The sequence below is a fragment of the Lepidothrix coronata genome, unplaced genomic scaffold (genome assembly GCF_001604755.1).
Source record: "Lepidothrix coronata isolate B3197 unplaced genomic scaffold, Lepidothrix_coronata-1.0 Scaffold7, whole genome shotgun sequence".
Taxonomy (NCBI): domain Eukaryota; kingdom Metazoa; phylum Chordata; class Aves; order Passeriformes; family Pipridae; genus Lepidothrix; species Lepidothrix coronata.
The window spans coordinates 8,920,012-8,936,962 of NW_016690187.1; the positions used below are offsets into that span (position 1 = coordinate 8,920,012).

Genomic DNA, 16,951 nt, shown 5'->3' on the forward strand with positions numbered 1-16,951 from the left:
AGCTTCTAAGCTCTTCTGAATAGAGAATTACAAAGTTACAAAGCAGCAAAGAGGTCCTCTCCTGAATGCACAAGTGAGGCATAATTGCATTGTGACTCTTTCTTATAAATAAGAACACTACCATGAAATTAAAGAAAAATAATGTATATGTGATCCAAGTTTTAAATTGATTTTTTATTGGATTTTTATAATATAGTAGCTGAGTTACAAGGAAAAAATGATTGAATTCTTATTATAACCACAAGCATGCAATATCAGCAGTACGCTAGTAGTATTTATGTGTAAATACTACTGAAGGCTGAAGCCTTCTACAAAAGAAATCTCCATTGTATTTACAGAGGTCACTGTAATCCTAACGTAGAACAGAAACTGTCATCCTACCTTCTCTAGGGGTATGGTGCTACCACAGCGTTTCTGAATTGGTCTGCGGTATACAACCATCTGCTCATCCTAAACAACATACCTTCAGGAGGCAAAACTAGTTGATTGCTGTTGTAAACTCTTGAAATTTTCATATGCAATCCCATCTCGAAGGTGTAGTCTGTATCCCTGTTACCACCTTTCTACATGTACAGGTGTGAGCGCTTTGGGGCTTTAATGAATAACCCCAGAGGACATGTCACAGCCCCTTTCTGTGTACTGCACCAGGCTCCACATCCAACCATATATGCAATTTTTGCGAGAACTTTGGATGACCTGGTAAAGGTTGCAGATTTTCCAGAGTGTAAAGAATTCTTTGCTATTTTGCAAATGGTGTCCTAACTATTTCCCATGAGTAACTCTTTTTCTCAACTGCTAGAAATGTAGATGAATATTACTGAGTTTTATCTGAACTCTTCATGTTATAAAATACATTACAACCTGAAGTTATAAAGTAAAATAAATACAATATAGATAAAATTTAAAACACTTCCGGAATTGCTGCATGATGTACTTCAGTATTTTGTTTGGTTTTCATTTTACAGTCATTTTGCACATATGTAATATATAAAACATATAGTTATCACTTATGTAGTATATTAAGAAGCTCATCTTGTTCTTCCATCAAAATACAATGTATCTTATCAGGCTAGAATATAACTGTTCAGCCTGCATTAGGCCCAGAATGAGGTTTATGGTCTTTTTCCTGAGATGACGTTTTTGAGTTCAATTATCCAAATCTCTCAATACAGTTTTCTACTGTGTTCAATATATGAAGTCATTGTATCTATCCTAAAAATGTTACAAACATTGTTGTGCCCTAGAAGAGAAAGATGAAATGTCTTTGAAAGCTAGCAAGAGGCTGCTATTCTTGTGTAGACATTTAACTGCAACCAGTCAATAATCTAGACTAAATGCCAAATATTATGTTATTTTAGCTTTCTAAGTTGTAACTTCAAACTTGCACCTCGCACAAAATGGTAGAGGTTAGAGCAAATTATGGAAAAGTTTATTTTCCCTAAGGTTTCCTTCTTGCAGGTATCTCCCAGGCTGCTGAACATGCCCTAAGATTATAGAAAACAGATTCAAGAATAAGTCCTTCAGTGGGTTTATTCCTAGTCAGCATTCTTGCGGGGTGGCCTATGGTGGGTTCTTTTTGGCTTGATTTTTGTTTTTGCTAATAGGTATACAGGTATATCCCAAATTCAGAGACAGAACTCTCCCTATTTGTAGATTAGAGAATCTTCTTCCATGTTCAGTAATACCCTTCAAGGCACAAGAAGTATTTAATACTGATGTTCCTTTCTCAAACTTAGTTGTTCAACGATTAAGCATCCTGATTAATCCACAATTAAGTGCTATCATTCACAGCACTAAAAAAAAATGAAATCTAACCCTTTTTCTTAGACTATTACCATTTATTTTCTTTTAACAGTTCTTTCATGTCTTACGGTTTAATTTGTAGAAAAAAAATGATCATGCTAGAATGGTCCTAACTGCCTGGAAGCCTAGAAAAAGCCTAGTATTGCTCACCTCATGATTATTCCCAATTTAAGTTTTTTTTCTCTGTTTTTATTATTATTAATCATAAAAATATTTTTATTTTATATTGGGACTCTCATTTTGCTAAGCTACTGAAATATTCAAAGTAGACCTGTAACTTTTGAACTAAAATTTCATTAATTCACACGTTATTTCTCCTACTCTAGAACCTCTCTCTTCTTGGCTTTCTCTCTCGTCCTATGAGCTAATCTCTTTCACTATTCTCACTATGAACTTCTCAGTATGCGTTATGTCTGTTAGTGACATTGTCCACATTAAAGTTACGAAATTCAGCTGATATTTCCAGACTCATGATCTAGAAATATTAATAATATGTGGCAGATCAGACTGTCCTGATCTTTTAGACTGACAAAGTCTGGGGTATTGCAGAAAGGGGTGAGAGATGCTTTATGCCACCATAGCAATCCTGACCAATTTGGGGCAGCATTAACATCATTAACAATCATTAACTGGTCTTAAAATAAGGACAGTTACCAGAATACCAAAGCATGAAAATGACTAAGTATAAAATGCAAAGAATGAATTTAAGTGTATGAAGAATGGAATAAGGTTAAATTCTCTATGAAACTGCCTGAATCCGCAGTTAAAAGGAAAACCACATAATATTTAAAAATATTGTATTCGAGCACAGTTCAGCTGGGTGATGACTACCTTTAAACTTCACAGAGCTCGATGAACACCATTTAGTTTAGACCTGCCCTTGAATACTGTTTCTTTTTAGCACTGAGTGTATTTATTACTGGGAGTCATCCAGTGCCCTCCAAGTGGCAGAGACCCAGGTAATTCAGAGTGGTGGTGTGCAAAAGCAGCTCTGTTTTTGTCACCCCCTGGGTTGCACTGAACATTGCCTGGTCACAGCAAGGATCTTTATTCTTTCAGTTCTACAGAACCACTTATTTTTGCAGTTAACAGTGACTCTGCTGTAAATATATGTTCTGGGCAGCAAAAAGCAAAGAGTATGTTGGTGGCAGAAACAACAAAGTGTTTGTTTTATTACTGTCCCTTAAACATTGTTTTTAATCAGGTAGAGTTGCTCCAGGGCTCTTTGACTTCTGCACGTGTTCCAGCTGTACAATAAGCTGTATTTGTGCAGTACTTCTGTGTTGGAGAGTTGACATTGAGATGATTGCTCTCTAGATGTTTTTTTTTTTTTCCCATTAAGCTTATAAAACACATTTTAAATGTAATATGGTCAAGGTTATTATGGTTTAAACTACGTATGCCAGTTTAAAATGAGGTCTTCACCATTATGACAGATTTGGATAGAAATATTCAGCCAAGTAAGGCAAACCTTGACTTTAAAAGCAACTCAAAATCAAAAGCATGTAAGATGAAGTGTTACATTGCCAAGAGTCGATTTCTACCTGAAGGAATCAAATGCTTTGAAGTCCTGTATCTGTATTTAGTGAAGTGGCCATGTTAACAGTAAACTGGATATAGAGACTGGAGGGAGGGCAGGAGGGGTGGGCATTATTACAGTATGTTGTATGAAGAGCATAAATTAAAAACTTATATTCAAACTTGCAAATTTTTGCACACACAGCATTGACTTTGGTACCATATGTAGTCTTATTGAAGTACAGCAACAAAAGCAGTCAGGATCTTAATTTTGTTTGTCTTCCAGAGTTCAGCTGTTTCCCCCAAAAGCTAAAATCAGAATTATACCTATTGTAGACTCTATTATTTGTGTATACACACACATACTTCTTAATGTATCGAACTGCTTGTGTCTGTATTGTGCTTATGAACTGGTAAGCAAAAAAAGTTAGACTTGATCAGCTGCCAGATAAATACCAACTTTCCAGTCACACAAAAATATTCAGCAGAGTTAAATATTTTTATTTTAAGAAGACAGTCAAAAAGTTTATCTTCTGAGAGCTATCATGCCTAGACTGGACAACAACATTGTCTGACAAAATGTTAGGATGGTGAAAAAATTAATAAACAGAAAAGCTTCCCAAAAATAGTCTTTCAGACAGTTTGTGATCTTATTAATAGAGCTAATCCATCCCTTACTGTTGCTGTGAAACAGTTTTGCATAACCCTACTTTCAGGACAAGTATGGATAAAAGTGTCTTGAACTTCAGAAGGGTGGAAAATTAGGATGTGTTTATTCCATTCCTGAAAAGGAAACTAAATTTGATTAGTGAAGTTTGTAATTTAGGGATGTGAAGGATGCAGGAGCTGCTCTGCATTTATTTATAAATAATTTTTGTTAATTTCAATATTTCTGAATGTTTGGTGTAGTAATACATTAGCTTTATTCAACAGTGAAGTAAGTGTATATTAATCTGAATTAGATGGTTGATATTCTTTTTTTCTCCTCTTAAATGTGTAGTGATAGATCTTAAGACAGTAGAAAGACCACATAAGCATATTACCAGCAAGAACTGATTGTTATTATCACTGTACTAATAGTACTAATACTATGCTAACAGACACAGCATTCTCTTCCTCAACATTATTGTTGCAAAAATCTCATGTCACTGAATAAAAAAGTTGTAATAGCCATTTTTTATGTATAATATCAAATTAGGGTTAGTAAAAGTATCCTTTCTTAAAAAAAAAAAAAAAAAAAAAAAAGAAGGATTTAAATAAATGCTCAAAATTATATTCCTTTTATTGTGATAGAGATGATATATAATCTGATGATACTCTCACCTTGACTCCTTCACTCTGGTGTTTTTCAAGTTTTGAGAATTTTATCTTATGGACTTAAAATAGGACATGCTATAAGAACAGTTTTTACTGTCTTCTCTCCTTCAATTTTCTTAGCAGGCAACACTTGATGGTGCTTGTCTTTAATGGTTCAGAGAGGCAGAACCTGAGTTAAAGAAAATGTCTAGTTTTTTTTAAGAGTCCCAGTCTCACTTCTGTAACATTCCAAAATTAACTTTTATATATTCTAAATGTTTCATCTGTTCTTAATGAAATCTCTATTTTATTCCTAGATTATTTTATTAATTTGAGACGTAGATAGTTATAAATAAATCCCAATGTGTTTATAATGGTCTCCTCTTGACCATCTTTATAAATATCTAGATAATCATAAACAAAAATCTAGTGGTGGGTCCAACTACCAGCGCTCTTTTGAATCCCAAAAGCATATGGATGCCTAGGGAGCTTCTCTGGGCACTGGGTATTTCACCTTTCCAGTGCTTCCTGCTCTGGCGCAGGATTGTTAGGTTGGGAAACAGAAGACCAGGACACTAATCTAGAGAAGAGGAGGCTCAGGGGTGACCTTACAGCTTTTTACAAGTACGTGAAAGAAGGTTGTAGCCAGGTGGGGGTCGGTCTCTTCTCGCAGGCAAAGAGTGCCAAGAGGTTATAGCCTTCAGCTGCACTAGGATTTGGGTTGGACATTACGACAAACTTCTTCACAGAAAGGGTGATTAGACATTGGAACGGGCTGCCTAAGGTGGTGGAGTCACCGTCCCTCTAGGTGTTTAAGGAAAGGCTGGACACGGCACCGAATGCCATGGTCTGGTTGACAACGTGGTGTTCGGTCATAGGTTGGACTCGATGATCTCAGAGGTCTTTTGCAACCTCCTTGATTCTGCGATTTGTGCCCGCGTCCCTGCTCGCAGCCGAGAGCGTTACTCTTTGTGCCTCACCGCCTGCCCGCACGTCCCCATTTCCGCACGGGGGCCGTGAGGAGGCCGGGCCGGCGCGGGGGCCGCAGGGGGCGGGGCGGGAGCGCTCCCTCGGCGCCGCCCCCGGCGCGACCTTTCCCCTCGCGCCGCTCCCGGCCAATGGCCGCGCGTGGCACCGCCCCTTCCGCCGGCGTGTCCGCGTGCGAGGGTCCACGGGCGCCTCTGCTGCGCGGCGGGGCCGGGCCGGGCCGAGGTGAGCGGGACCGTCCGCCCCGCCCGGCACTGCCGCCGGGACCCCCGGCACCGCCGCGCCCCCGCCCGGCACTGCAACGCGGGCGTCTCCGCGCGGCCTTCTGGAGGCGGAGGCCCCGGCTGGGCCGCCGCGCCGGGAGGGGACGGGGCGGGGAGGGTGCGCGGGGGTGTCGCGGGGAGCTCAGCGTGCCTTGCTCTGTGCTTTCAGATGCCCCCGAAGAAGGGAGGCGATGGGGTCAAGTCGCACCCGATCATCGGACGGTTCGGGACGTCCCTGAAGATCGGGATCGTCGGGCTGCCGAACGTGGGGTAGGTGGTGGCGGGGAGCGGGCAGCGGGGTCCCGGGTTTGCCCCTCGCCGGGCAGAGCGACCTGACACGGTCTCTAGGTGAAGGCGGGTGGGGATACGAGCTGAGAGACACAGTCCGAGTCTTACTGTTCGGTGATAGACTTCCATCTTTAGCTGGAGCTGCTTACAGGTGGAGCCATGTGAAACAGGTAGCAAGAGACAGGTATGCACAAGTCTGGACAAGATAATAGTCAAGGATTCAAAGAAAGGACAAGTCTTAGCAATTGCTGACTTTTATAAAACACTGTGTGTTTTGCACTTCCTTGCTTCTACTGTTGTGTGTGTGTAATGTATATTTTCATGCAAATACATAGGAACACGTGCCTGCAAGTTTCTTTTATGTTTGGGGATGATGTGCACAGGAATGGATTAATTATTCATAAGTGTCATTAACAGTGAAGAGAACTTCCTTTCTTGAAACTTCTTCAGAGTTTGTAATGAAACATGTTGTGTAAATGACAGTTTGGGAGAGATGATGGAAGGTGAATCCTTGATTCTGTCATGATTCTCAGCTGTAGTTGTTATAACTCCTCGGAGGAGCTATACTTGTAAAGGATGATGAATTGATTACTCCGAGAATATAAACGTGTAATTTTTTGGTATTAATTCATACATCGTATTTACTAAGAGAAGTTTTCAGCATTCTCAAAGCTTTAAATCTTTAAAAAATTAGAAGAAAAGCCTTTGTGCCATGTCTCGAAGCCATGAGCATTGCTTTCTTGTCTTTTCATCATCATTTATTTTATTTTTCAGGTAGATGCAGGTAAGATTCACTCCATAAAGGAAATAATTAGGAGTAACACTGTACAGCATGTGAATGGGGATAAATAGCATTTGCGGTTATGTTTTGGTGTAACTTTTAAAGAAAATTGTGACTTTTGTGCATGTCGGCCATATGCAGGGCAGCACTCAGTTTTTTTCTTCCCAGTGGCTGAGAAGTTGTGTGCAACAAAAAAACCCCAGCAAACAAATAAAAACCCACAACAACCTGAATATTTATGGTAGAAGATTTGGGAGTTGATAAAGAACGTTCTCTGAGCAATAACTCAAGAATTGCTCTCTTTTGGTGTAATAAATGCCAGCTAGCAAAGTAATCTGCTACTTGGTTTAAGGGAAAGTGTTCTTTTTTCCTGATAGAGCACTTGTAGGCTTTTCCCACTGATATTTAACAAGGATGAAAAAGGTTTGGTCAGGTAGAACTGTATCTTCATATGCAAAAACAGTTACTTGTAATTGATTAACTGTTGTGGTTTGCTTTCTGTGCCCCTTTTTTCTCTTTTTTGATTGTTGACTTTTATTGCTTAGATACTGAAACTGTGTTACTATGTAGATAAATCTAAAGAAACAATGCACTTGTGGAAAGAGCTGGTGAGTCATGGCAAAACTAGTTCAAAAATTAATTTAAAGCATTCTTATGGGTGTCTCACTTTGTACTTGAGGAAAATGAAAAATGGTCTCAGTAGGGCTGTGCATTGCTTGAGACTTATATTTGCTAATAGGAATGTGCAATTTCGTTACTTGAGGGAATTTTGAAGGGTAGGAAAGAGAGGCAAACATCATTGGGTTTCAGTGAGACACTCCAGATACATATTTAAGAATGTCTTCTGCTAGAGTCAGGGGAGTGGTCACTGTCACTGAAGTAAAGGGAAAGCTCAGTATTACTTTCAAGTTGGAATAAGATGTGTTTTTATCCAGTCCTTTTAAATGCTTCTAAATTGGACTTCTTCAAGAATGTGTGTGTTTCGTTTATAGGAAATCAACATTTTTCAATGTGTTAACTAAGAGTCAAGCAGCAGCAGAAAATTTCCCTTTCTGTACTATTGATCCAAATGAGAGTCGAGTACCTGTGCCAGATGACAGATTTGACTTCCTATGCCAGTATCACAAACCTCCAAGGTAACTCAAATTCTTAACATTTTTCTTCAGTTAAGCAGCTAAAGTAGTACTGTGGAACTAAAAGTTTTCATAAAAGTTTAGTACAACTGTAATATCTTTAAGTTTTTACTAACATCTGTTTTAGAATGTGAAATTACGTGTGTACCTGGATTTTACCTTTCCCATGCCCCCAGTATGACTTTTGTTGTATGAGAATGATAAATGTGGGAGCTGCTAGTTACTGCTCAGCACCGTTTGGTGCTTGGTGTTCCTGTCTTTGAAGCTGGGTGCTCCCAGGTGACTTGAGGGATTCTGAAGAGATTTGGAAAATGAACAGTAGTGGACATACCTAACATGTCATGCTGTTGCTAATTTCTAAGATTTCCACCATGTATTTTGTATCATTTGGAATATTGTATATGCCGTAGGTAGCCAATACCTGTCAACATCCCTGCATCCTCATCCTCAGTCATTTGACAGTAAGATTTATGGGCAGCCTTTTTTGCCTGTGACTTTTCTCCCATTTTAATAGGCTCTGCTACTTGTTACTTGATATATTCAGGGATATTCCTACATTATGTCTCTTCTGATTCTATCATTATTCTAGGAGTGTATTAATTTTGTCCCATCAATTTTTTCTGCTGTTCACTGTTTCTGTAATCTGCTCTATATATTCAGTGTGGGAATTTTTTTTTTCTTTAACAGCAAAATTTAAGGTGCTTTCAGAAAACATACTTTAATAAGGATTTGTGAGTCATTAATTTTAGTTTGCAATTACTTGCAGAGGTATCTTGAATAAAGTGATTGTACATAAACAATAGGGCAAACTAGTGTGTATGTCTGTGCATTTGTTCAGCACCTGGGCCTCAACTTTAGAGCCAGGTCACACCCACAATTAAAAAGAAGATTGATCAGTTGCTAATGAAAAAATCTATATGCTGACACTTAATTTTCAGGTCCAAACAAGCTACTTCTGTCTGTAATTATTGTGCACTTTTTAAATACTGCATTGATACAAAGCTGTTTGCTAATGTGGATTGTTATAACATGTTATCTTGCTTTTCCTGCTCAAGTCAACATTAAGCATACTTGTTATTGCATGGATCACAAAAACTAAACTGCTGAATTAGAGACAAAACTTTCAGGCTGTTGATTGTGCAGAGATAATGGTGTGGTCTTTAAGTTTTGTTGACAAATCTCTTCTAAAGTATAGTATTAGTACCACTCTGACCACTTCAATAATCTCTTTTTCTTCTCACTTAAATATAAATGGCTGTTTCTGAATTACTAATTGAAGTGGCAAAGAGATTGTTACCTCTCCCTCACCTGCCTTAGGCCATCTCACCTTACAAGGACAGATGTAAAGATTGTGAATACTTGTATGTGTGTTCTCAGACTTGCAAATTCCCTCCCTTGCTCTTTTCTTCCTCTCTCTCATCACTCTTAAATATTGATGAAAATAGTACATTTGCTGAATCTGTATTCATTTGATAATGAGCTGGATAATCAGCTTTCATTTGAATGCTTTTTGGCAGTATTTGGTACTTATTTGCCTTTTGCAACCGGACTTGTCTATCTCGCGTTGGCCTTTTTAGCCACCAGTGCTCTTGCAGCAAATGTGGGTAAAGTCCTTCCCAAATCTTCGTTCGCGAAGCCAAGCCATGATTCTGGGACTTACAGTCAATGAGTGTGGGTATTAGTGGATAGTTATAGCTCCTGAGGTCACTTGTGCTGCTTATATGAGTTTAATATTTCACTGTAACAGTAATAAAGCAGTGATAGCGATAATTCAGTAGCACAGTAGCCTGAGGTAACTTACTGGGTTGTTTGGGCTTGTCTGCCTGAGACTAACTCAGGAAAAGAAGGCTACAGTCACAAAGATATGCTACTGAATTGTAATTTAAATGTCTTAATTTCTCTGTATAGTCTTGATTTTGTTCTTCATCTTTATGTAACACGTCCTATGTTAATTTTGTGCTTGTTTGGATTAGTAGACGTAATCCATCTGTGCACGCAGAATGTTTTATAAACAGTGAATTCTCTTTAAATTAGACTCTTGTCTAGCCTCAAGATTTTGTCTTTCAAAATCTAAAGCATTCAGGTTTTTATTTTCCATGTGTTGCACTTAGTCTTCACATAACTGCAGACATTATTGGGGAGGGGAAGGGATGACTTTGTTTTAACTAAAATAATGTACGACAGGCCAAAGTGATCGTGTGTTGGTGCCTGCTGTGAGCCAGTGGAGGGAAGAGCAGGAGAGGGCTGGGCTGGCAGCTGCTGACTGTCACACTGAACTGAGATTGCTGCTGCTACAGCGAGACTGACTATTGCCAAGGATGTTGCTGGTATGAGTTAGGGGCTGTTCTGCCATTGGAGGAAGAGTTAGACTCTTCAGGTGCTGTTTATTGCTTGAAGATCCATTCCTCTCTCCAAAGGAAGAGAGCATCAGCTTGGTTGGGACTGATGTGCTACTTGCTAGCCAGTGTGAAAGCTGGTATTACTTGATTGGAAATGGAAATGTTTGTAAATAAAGTCATGTAGGCAACAATTTAGAGACTATTATGCACAGTTAAAATCTGTACTTATTAGATTAAAATACAGTGCCAGAACTTGTAACCTGTGCATTTTTTATTTCTGCAGCAGTTGGATGTATATGATGTATATATATATGACTGTTGACAGTAGATAAGTTCAGTGATATAAACTGTACACAGAAGGTGGGCTCCAAGAACTTCCAGTAAAAAATGCTATGTCGTTACCAAATTATATAGTTGAGCAACTTTCTTAGAGCTTTAATGTTATCTGTTGCTTGCTTTTTGGTGTGAATGAAATTGTGGATATTACAAAAAAGAAGAAAATCTGCTAAAACCAATTCTTAATGCTTGTTATTTTAAGGTCTTTGTTTATATTATGTTACTAATTTAATGTATATATTTATTTGTTTGTGTTATATTTATTGCAATATTCAGTGAAAACTCATATTTGTTACATTGTGCCTAGCTTTTTCAGAAAGGAGACTGCTAGTTTTTTATTTTGTTGTCCTCCTACCCCTGTTCCCCCAACACAGGTACTTTCAGGCAGGGTTTGACAGACTAATGATTGGATTAGTTCCAGTTTACTAATTGGAAAGAGAATATTTTCTTTAAACTGATTCACTTCAGCAGGAACTAAAGCAGAAAGTGTATTTTCCCCTTCCCCCCAACTAATTTATGAATCCTAAGTAGGTATCAGAGGCTGAGATTTGTTAATTCTAAAATGGAAAAGAGGTGTTTTTCATCTGAACAGGTAACTCCTGCAATGAAAATTGTGACATGGAAGCCAGAAACACTTGATCTATTATCTGCAGTTAATATTTTATGGGACATTGTGTCTCAGAGAATAAAAGAACTGAGTGTAGTACATCTAAAGAAATTTTATTAATTCAATAAAATCTTTAATAAAGTTATTTTCTTACATTTTTTTGTTCTAAATTTAATTCAGATGCTACTTAATCACGTTAAAGTTCGACATACTTACCCTAAAAAGTATTTCTAACTCATGTAATTTGAACAAGTGATTTGTGGCATAACTTGAAAGCCTCTGACTATATGTACCCACTGGGCTTGGCCCATATGGACCTGCCTACTGCCAACAGCTGTAGTGTGCTGTGCCTGACCAGGATATGTACCTCAAGGCATTTGATTCAAGCCTGAGAATGATTTTGACTGAGAGGGTGAAGGAAACTGCATCGTCCTCTTTAGTTTATTTTGTGCCCCAGATAAACTCCTCACTGCAAATATTTGCATTCTTTCTTCCTTCCTTACCTTAAGCTACATGATTAACTAAAAGAAGTACTCAGGAAGAAGCACTGTAAGCCCAGGCTAACTAATCTACAACCTGGCTGTAAATAGTTATATCTGAAGGACTGTATTGGCTGATAGTAATCCACTTGCATGAAAACATTAGTAAAAAAGGTGATTTTGAAGTCTGTGTTTCTACTTCCTCCCTTAGTTAAAATCAAATGAGATTATAAGCAGAAATGAGTAAAGTGAGAAAGGATGAACGAAACTGCTTTAAAACTGTCAATATTTGTTTCATTCCTTGTTTGCACCTGTAAGTGGGTGAGTTGTCTTGCACATACGTGTTCACAAAACACAAAGCTTATTGCACCCACAGACGTTTCTATTTCACTTAGTCTGTTTTTAATCTATCTTGGATGTGCTTTTCAAACTTAAATTTTAAAGCAGTCCTGGTTATCTCAAAGGAGGATAATACGTAAATTGCAACTACCCCTCTTCAACTCCAGCACTGCCCATTATACTTCAGGATCTCTGTTCTTTTTTTCAGCAGATTGCTTTGGTTTGTTCTGGTGCATTGTAGGCTGATAAAAAGTCATGCATTCAGATCTTTAGTGATCAAGCGATGGTTATTGAACTAAATCTGAGTAATTTCCATTGCTGTCTAGGTCCTGAAAGTCCTCTGCAATATTAAAGTTCCCTTCAGCTCACTGTAGGATAGGACTATCATTATATGACAGCATACTCAGATACTTGATAAAGTTTTAAAGTCAGAATTATTAATCAGTTGCTGGAAAACATTATGTAGAGATGAGATCAGCAGTGGGACTTAATCTAGATTTAAGAAGAGCATATATGTAAATGGAAACTACCTGTAATTCCAGAGTGAGACACCAATAACTTAGCTGGATGTAACTAACATATCAGCATCTGTAAGCACATCCAAGCAATCCCATTTTTTACTGAAAACGACTGAAACTTGGCACGTATATCCTGTTGTTAATGTTCTTCCTTTGGTGTCACTGAATTTGCCTGCTCTTCAGTTGGTTCTGAGCCTGTGTAAATCAGCTGGGCTGCGATGTATGTTCTAGCATTGCAGATTTGCCAGCAGTTCATGAAAGACCTTAAGTACTGGTGACTCAAGCCATCTTTTCTGCCTGATGGGAGAAGGCAAAATTTCATTAGTTGTATTTTGTTGGTGTAATAACTTACTGAATAGGTGTTTGATATATACAGGACACCGACTATGTATTGTAGTCCACATTGAATCTCTTACCTTTTTGTGATTCGTATAAGCGCAATTTAATTAGCAGATTTTTCACTTCTGGTTCATGTGCCATTAGGTTCAAGTCTTGTTTGTCAGTACCATGGATAAAATGCTATTAATGAAATCATTCTTGCATAGAAATGATCAGGGTTCATCTGCAATACCTAGTTCTTCAGAAGCAGATTCCTTTAATTGCCCAGTGAGGGATTTTGCTTACATTGGTCAAAACTGCTTGCAAGATTGATTGCAGAAGCTGTAAGCGGGAATACAGTCTCCTGGAAGAGGGAGGGTTTTTGAACTGTTCATTTCTGTTTGGAAATGAGCCAAAAATAGCAGTGAGGACATACTGAAAGTTCAATGGCTCTCTAAGAGTTTATCACAATATACATGTTCTCATATGTTGCTACTTTTACTTCAGGTCATTTATGAGCTCTTAACAGATGACTCCTACTTAAGTTGTATGAATTTTCACGAAAGAAGAATAATTTCTTTTCTAACAGATTTGACATAGATGCTTTTAAAGGCGGAAGAGCCTATGCTGGAATTAGGAGATGAGTAGCACATCTGGCTTTACCAAAGAGAAAGGGAAGCTGGACATTATACTGTAGTACTGAAGAATCTGGCCTTTTTGGTATGTGGGATCTATAGGATTAGGTAGAGTTTGAGTTGAGGGAAAGTTCTTGAACTATTAAAGACATGAGTAAGAAGTATGTTATGAGTATTATCATCTAGGCTTACTGGAAAACTGCTGCACTTTGAATTTACTTGAAGCTGTCATGTGGCTTTCCAGGGTCTTGTGGTGGATGTGAGGTTTAAGTAAACTGTAGCAAATGCTGCAGAGAAACTAATGGGGTTTTGTTTGCACTGGTGAAGAGAGATTGTGGAAACCTAGAAGTGTAAAAGCCCAGGGAGAGAAACAGCAATTACTACAAAGCAATTACTAGTGGAAACAAATAAATAAATGTATGCCTCTTCCCCTCAAATTTTAGAAAAACAATACTCACAACAAATTAGAGATACCATATATGTGTGCATTTTAGAAGCAAATAGGTAACTGACTGCATTGTACCATTCAGAACTGCTGTACTGGACAACAGGTCAGGTAAAGAAACTCCTCTTGCCTGTTTAAATAACTGTTTTGGACTGAAGTTTGAAGTGAAATTTGAAACCAAGTTGGTGAAAAATAGGCCTCATCCCCTGTAAAATGTGTAACCCTATGGATGGTGTAAGCCTCTTATTCCTGAATGAAAACTGTAACCACTGAACTACAAAACTACAAAACTGAACTTGGTCTGGCCCAGCGAGTCTTTGTGCTCTTTACTGCACCGTCACTTATACAGTGAAGGTAGGACACTAACACAAAGCCACTGTTGCTGTCTAAGTGAGGTAAAAAATCCTTGCTCAAGGATTACACCTGTGATTAAAATACAGAGATACTTCTGAATTTGGTGTTCTGTTTCATACTATTCATACAATTACTATAAATTCCTGTGACATGCTTTATGGTAGGTTGGTGTTGCACTGATTTGTACAAATGATCTGCTGATGCCACCTGTTCCTGATGATCATTTGAGGCTCAGTGACATTATGCTAATGCTGACTAACGAATCTTAAGAAATGGAAATTAATTTGTTTAGAGAAGGAGGAAAAAAGAAAATAGAACAATCCAGTTAAGTCTTCAATAACCGTATTTGAGGTATACAATACTTTCCCGCCATTGCGTGCAGTGTTTTCTCTTTATTTAGTTTCATGATGTTTACTGTTTGTCCTTCGGAGTACAGGAAGGTGTGACCAGCTTGTGCCTTTGTCTGCTTTTCTCGGTATTCATCTTTCTATGATGAAACAGATATTTAGACCTAGGAGTGGGGATAGTATTAATTTGCTTGGAATGTTAGCTTTGTGGTACCCGAAGTGAAGGTGAGAAAACGTCCTGGAAACCCAGATACTTCAAAGGTCTCTTGCTTGTATTAGTCAACTGTGAAATGAATGTACCGTGGTTTCTTCCCATTGTCTAGCAAATGAGGTTGAATCTGGTGATGGAGTGGTCATCTGCATATGAAGGTATCTGCCTTGCTCTAATGTGGCATCTTTGTAGTGAAAGTGTGAATTGTTCTGATGGCTGGTCAGGAAGTTAATCCTACCAGAAAGGTGAGAGGGGAACATACAACATTTCTAACACCACCTCTGTTTTTCTTAAAACAGTTTAAATGACAATGGAGAAGTGCTTTAAAGAGCGGTATTTTTCTGTCTTGCTTTTGAGTTAGTTATATGTCAAAAAGCAAGGAGTTCTAACAAGTCTGACTGGGAAGTGGCTGCTGTTTCTTCTGAAGTATGTCAGCTTTGTGTTCCTATCAGGCAAAAGGAGTTACTGGCTTTTGTCTTCAGAATGTGAGTCGTTCTTGATCGTACCTTAGAGGAGGATTTGTTGTTTCTTAGTTTGTGTACTGGTAGTTAAAAAAAAAAAAAGGTAGTTCTCTAAGAAAACCATAGTGGGACAAAAATGAGAAATTTGCAAAATTGGTTTATTTCAGAATGTTCTTATATTACTGTTCTTTCTACTGCATTCCACAGCATTAACATGCAGCACATGATATTTGTCTTCCCAAGGATGGGCCCTTCTTTTCATGGGCCTAGTGAAGTTTAAAGCTAAAAGTCAGCATATTGTACTGATTTATTGTACTTGGATTTAAGTAACTTGTGCTACATTGTAAATATTTTCATGTGTATTTTTTCAAAATCACCCTTCAGGGTATTCATGCTTCTTTCTGAGCACATCACAAAGGTATTAGCGGCAGGAAACATGTCATTAAATTCCTAATTTATTACACCTGACAGGTTTAGTGATACTTTGAACTTCAACTTGGTAAAAAAAAATTTTGTATTTTGTCTTGTGATCTGGTATTGTGAAATTATTTTACTTGGAAGAGATTATATGTCTTGGGAAGTATTAGAGCAAGACTGAAAACAAAACTTTTAGATTACCACTCTTCCAGAAATAATTGGTGTTCCATATTAAGACAGATTCTAGTGGATCATCTCTTCCCATATTAGGGAGTTCATTTGAAGTGAGGAGGTGCACCTGCTGGTATTAAACCATGTGTTGTGCTATTTGCAGTCCAGTGGAAGTGGGATAGCACCAAGAAAAAAAAGTTGGAAATGTGCTTTTTTTCAACCTAAGCCAGTTGCTCTGAGCAGAGACATTGATCTATAGATTTCCGTAACTACTTTTTTTTCTCTCTGGGCCATAGCTGTCATACCAGGCACTGGGATAAGAAGAGTTGTTTTCTGATGCCAGTGGATTTTCCTGCTCTTACAGATTCGACAACAGTCATGCCATCAAATATTTCAATATTTGAAAAAAACAAATGTATTTATCAGCAAGTTGTCACACTAAAAAAAGTAAAGCTCAGTTTGGGCTGTGGACAGGAAAGACTTCAGAAGTGTAATGCTGCTCAGAGAAGGTTTTTGTATAGGGCTGTTTAGGAGGTTACTGGCTAGGTCATCCCTAGCCCTCATTCCCATCTTAGTGGTTGCTTCTGTCTCTGAGCAGCACTGCAAAGGCAGGTGTTTGGAAAAGACATCTTAAGGTAGACCATAGAATTTATATCTTTAAATTTGAATCTCATGTTGAAGACACTCACTATAAAACAGAACACTCACCATAAAACCTGACACTCACTGCTTTACAAATTGGCACTGTGTGCTCCTGCAGGCTGCAGAGCACAGGTCACACCCTTCACATCGGTGTGTGTATTTATGGTGGTATTGTCATTTGTGTAGACCATGTGAAGGTGCTTTTAGTCAACACCTTTTCACAAAGTTTTAGCGTGTTTTTTGTTTGTTTTTTTTTTTTTCCC

The 16,951-nt window shown here is 38.3% G+C and overlaps 1 protein-coding gene across 2 annotated transcripts in view; it reads left to right on the forward strand.

The window, feature by feature from the left end:
* The window catches only part of OLA1 (Obg-like ATPase 1), a 119,770-nt gene that overhangs the window by 14,353 nt on the left and 88,466 nt on the right, over positions 1 to 16,951 (forward strand). The window contains exons 1-3 of one of the 2 annotated variants that reach the window (XM_017838299.1): positions 5,744 to 5,829; positions 6,037 to 6,137; positions 7,929 to 8,072. In XM_017838299.1, the coding sequence (XP_017693788.1) occupies positions 6,037 to 6,137; positions 7,929 to 8,072 (245 nt within the window). In that variant the 5' untranslated portion in view covers positions 5,744 to 5,829. Of the gene's footprint in view, positions 1 to 5,743; positions 5,830 to 6,036; positions 6,138 to 7,928; positions 8,073 to 16,951 lie in introns of those variants that run through there. The other variant, XM_017838307.1, reaches the window with a different exon arrangement.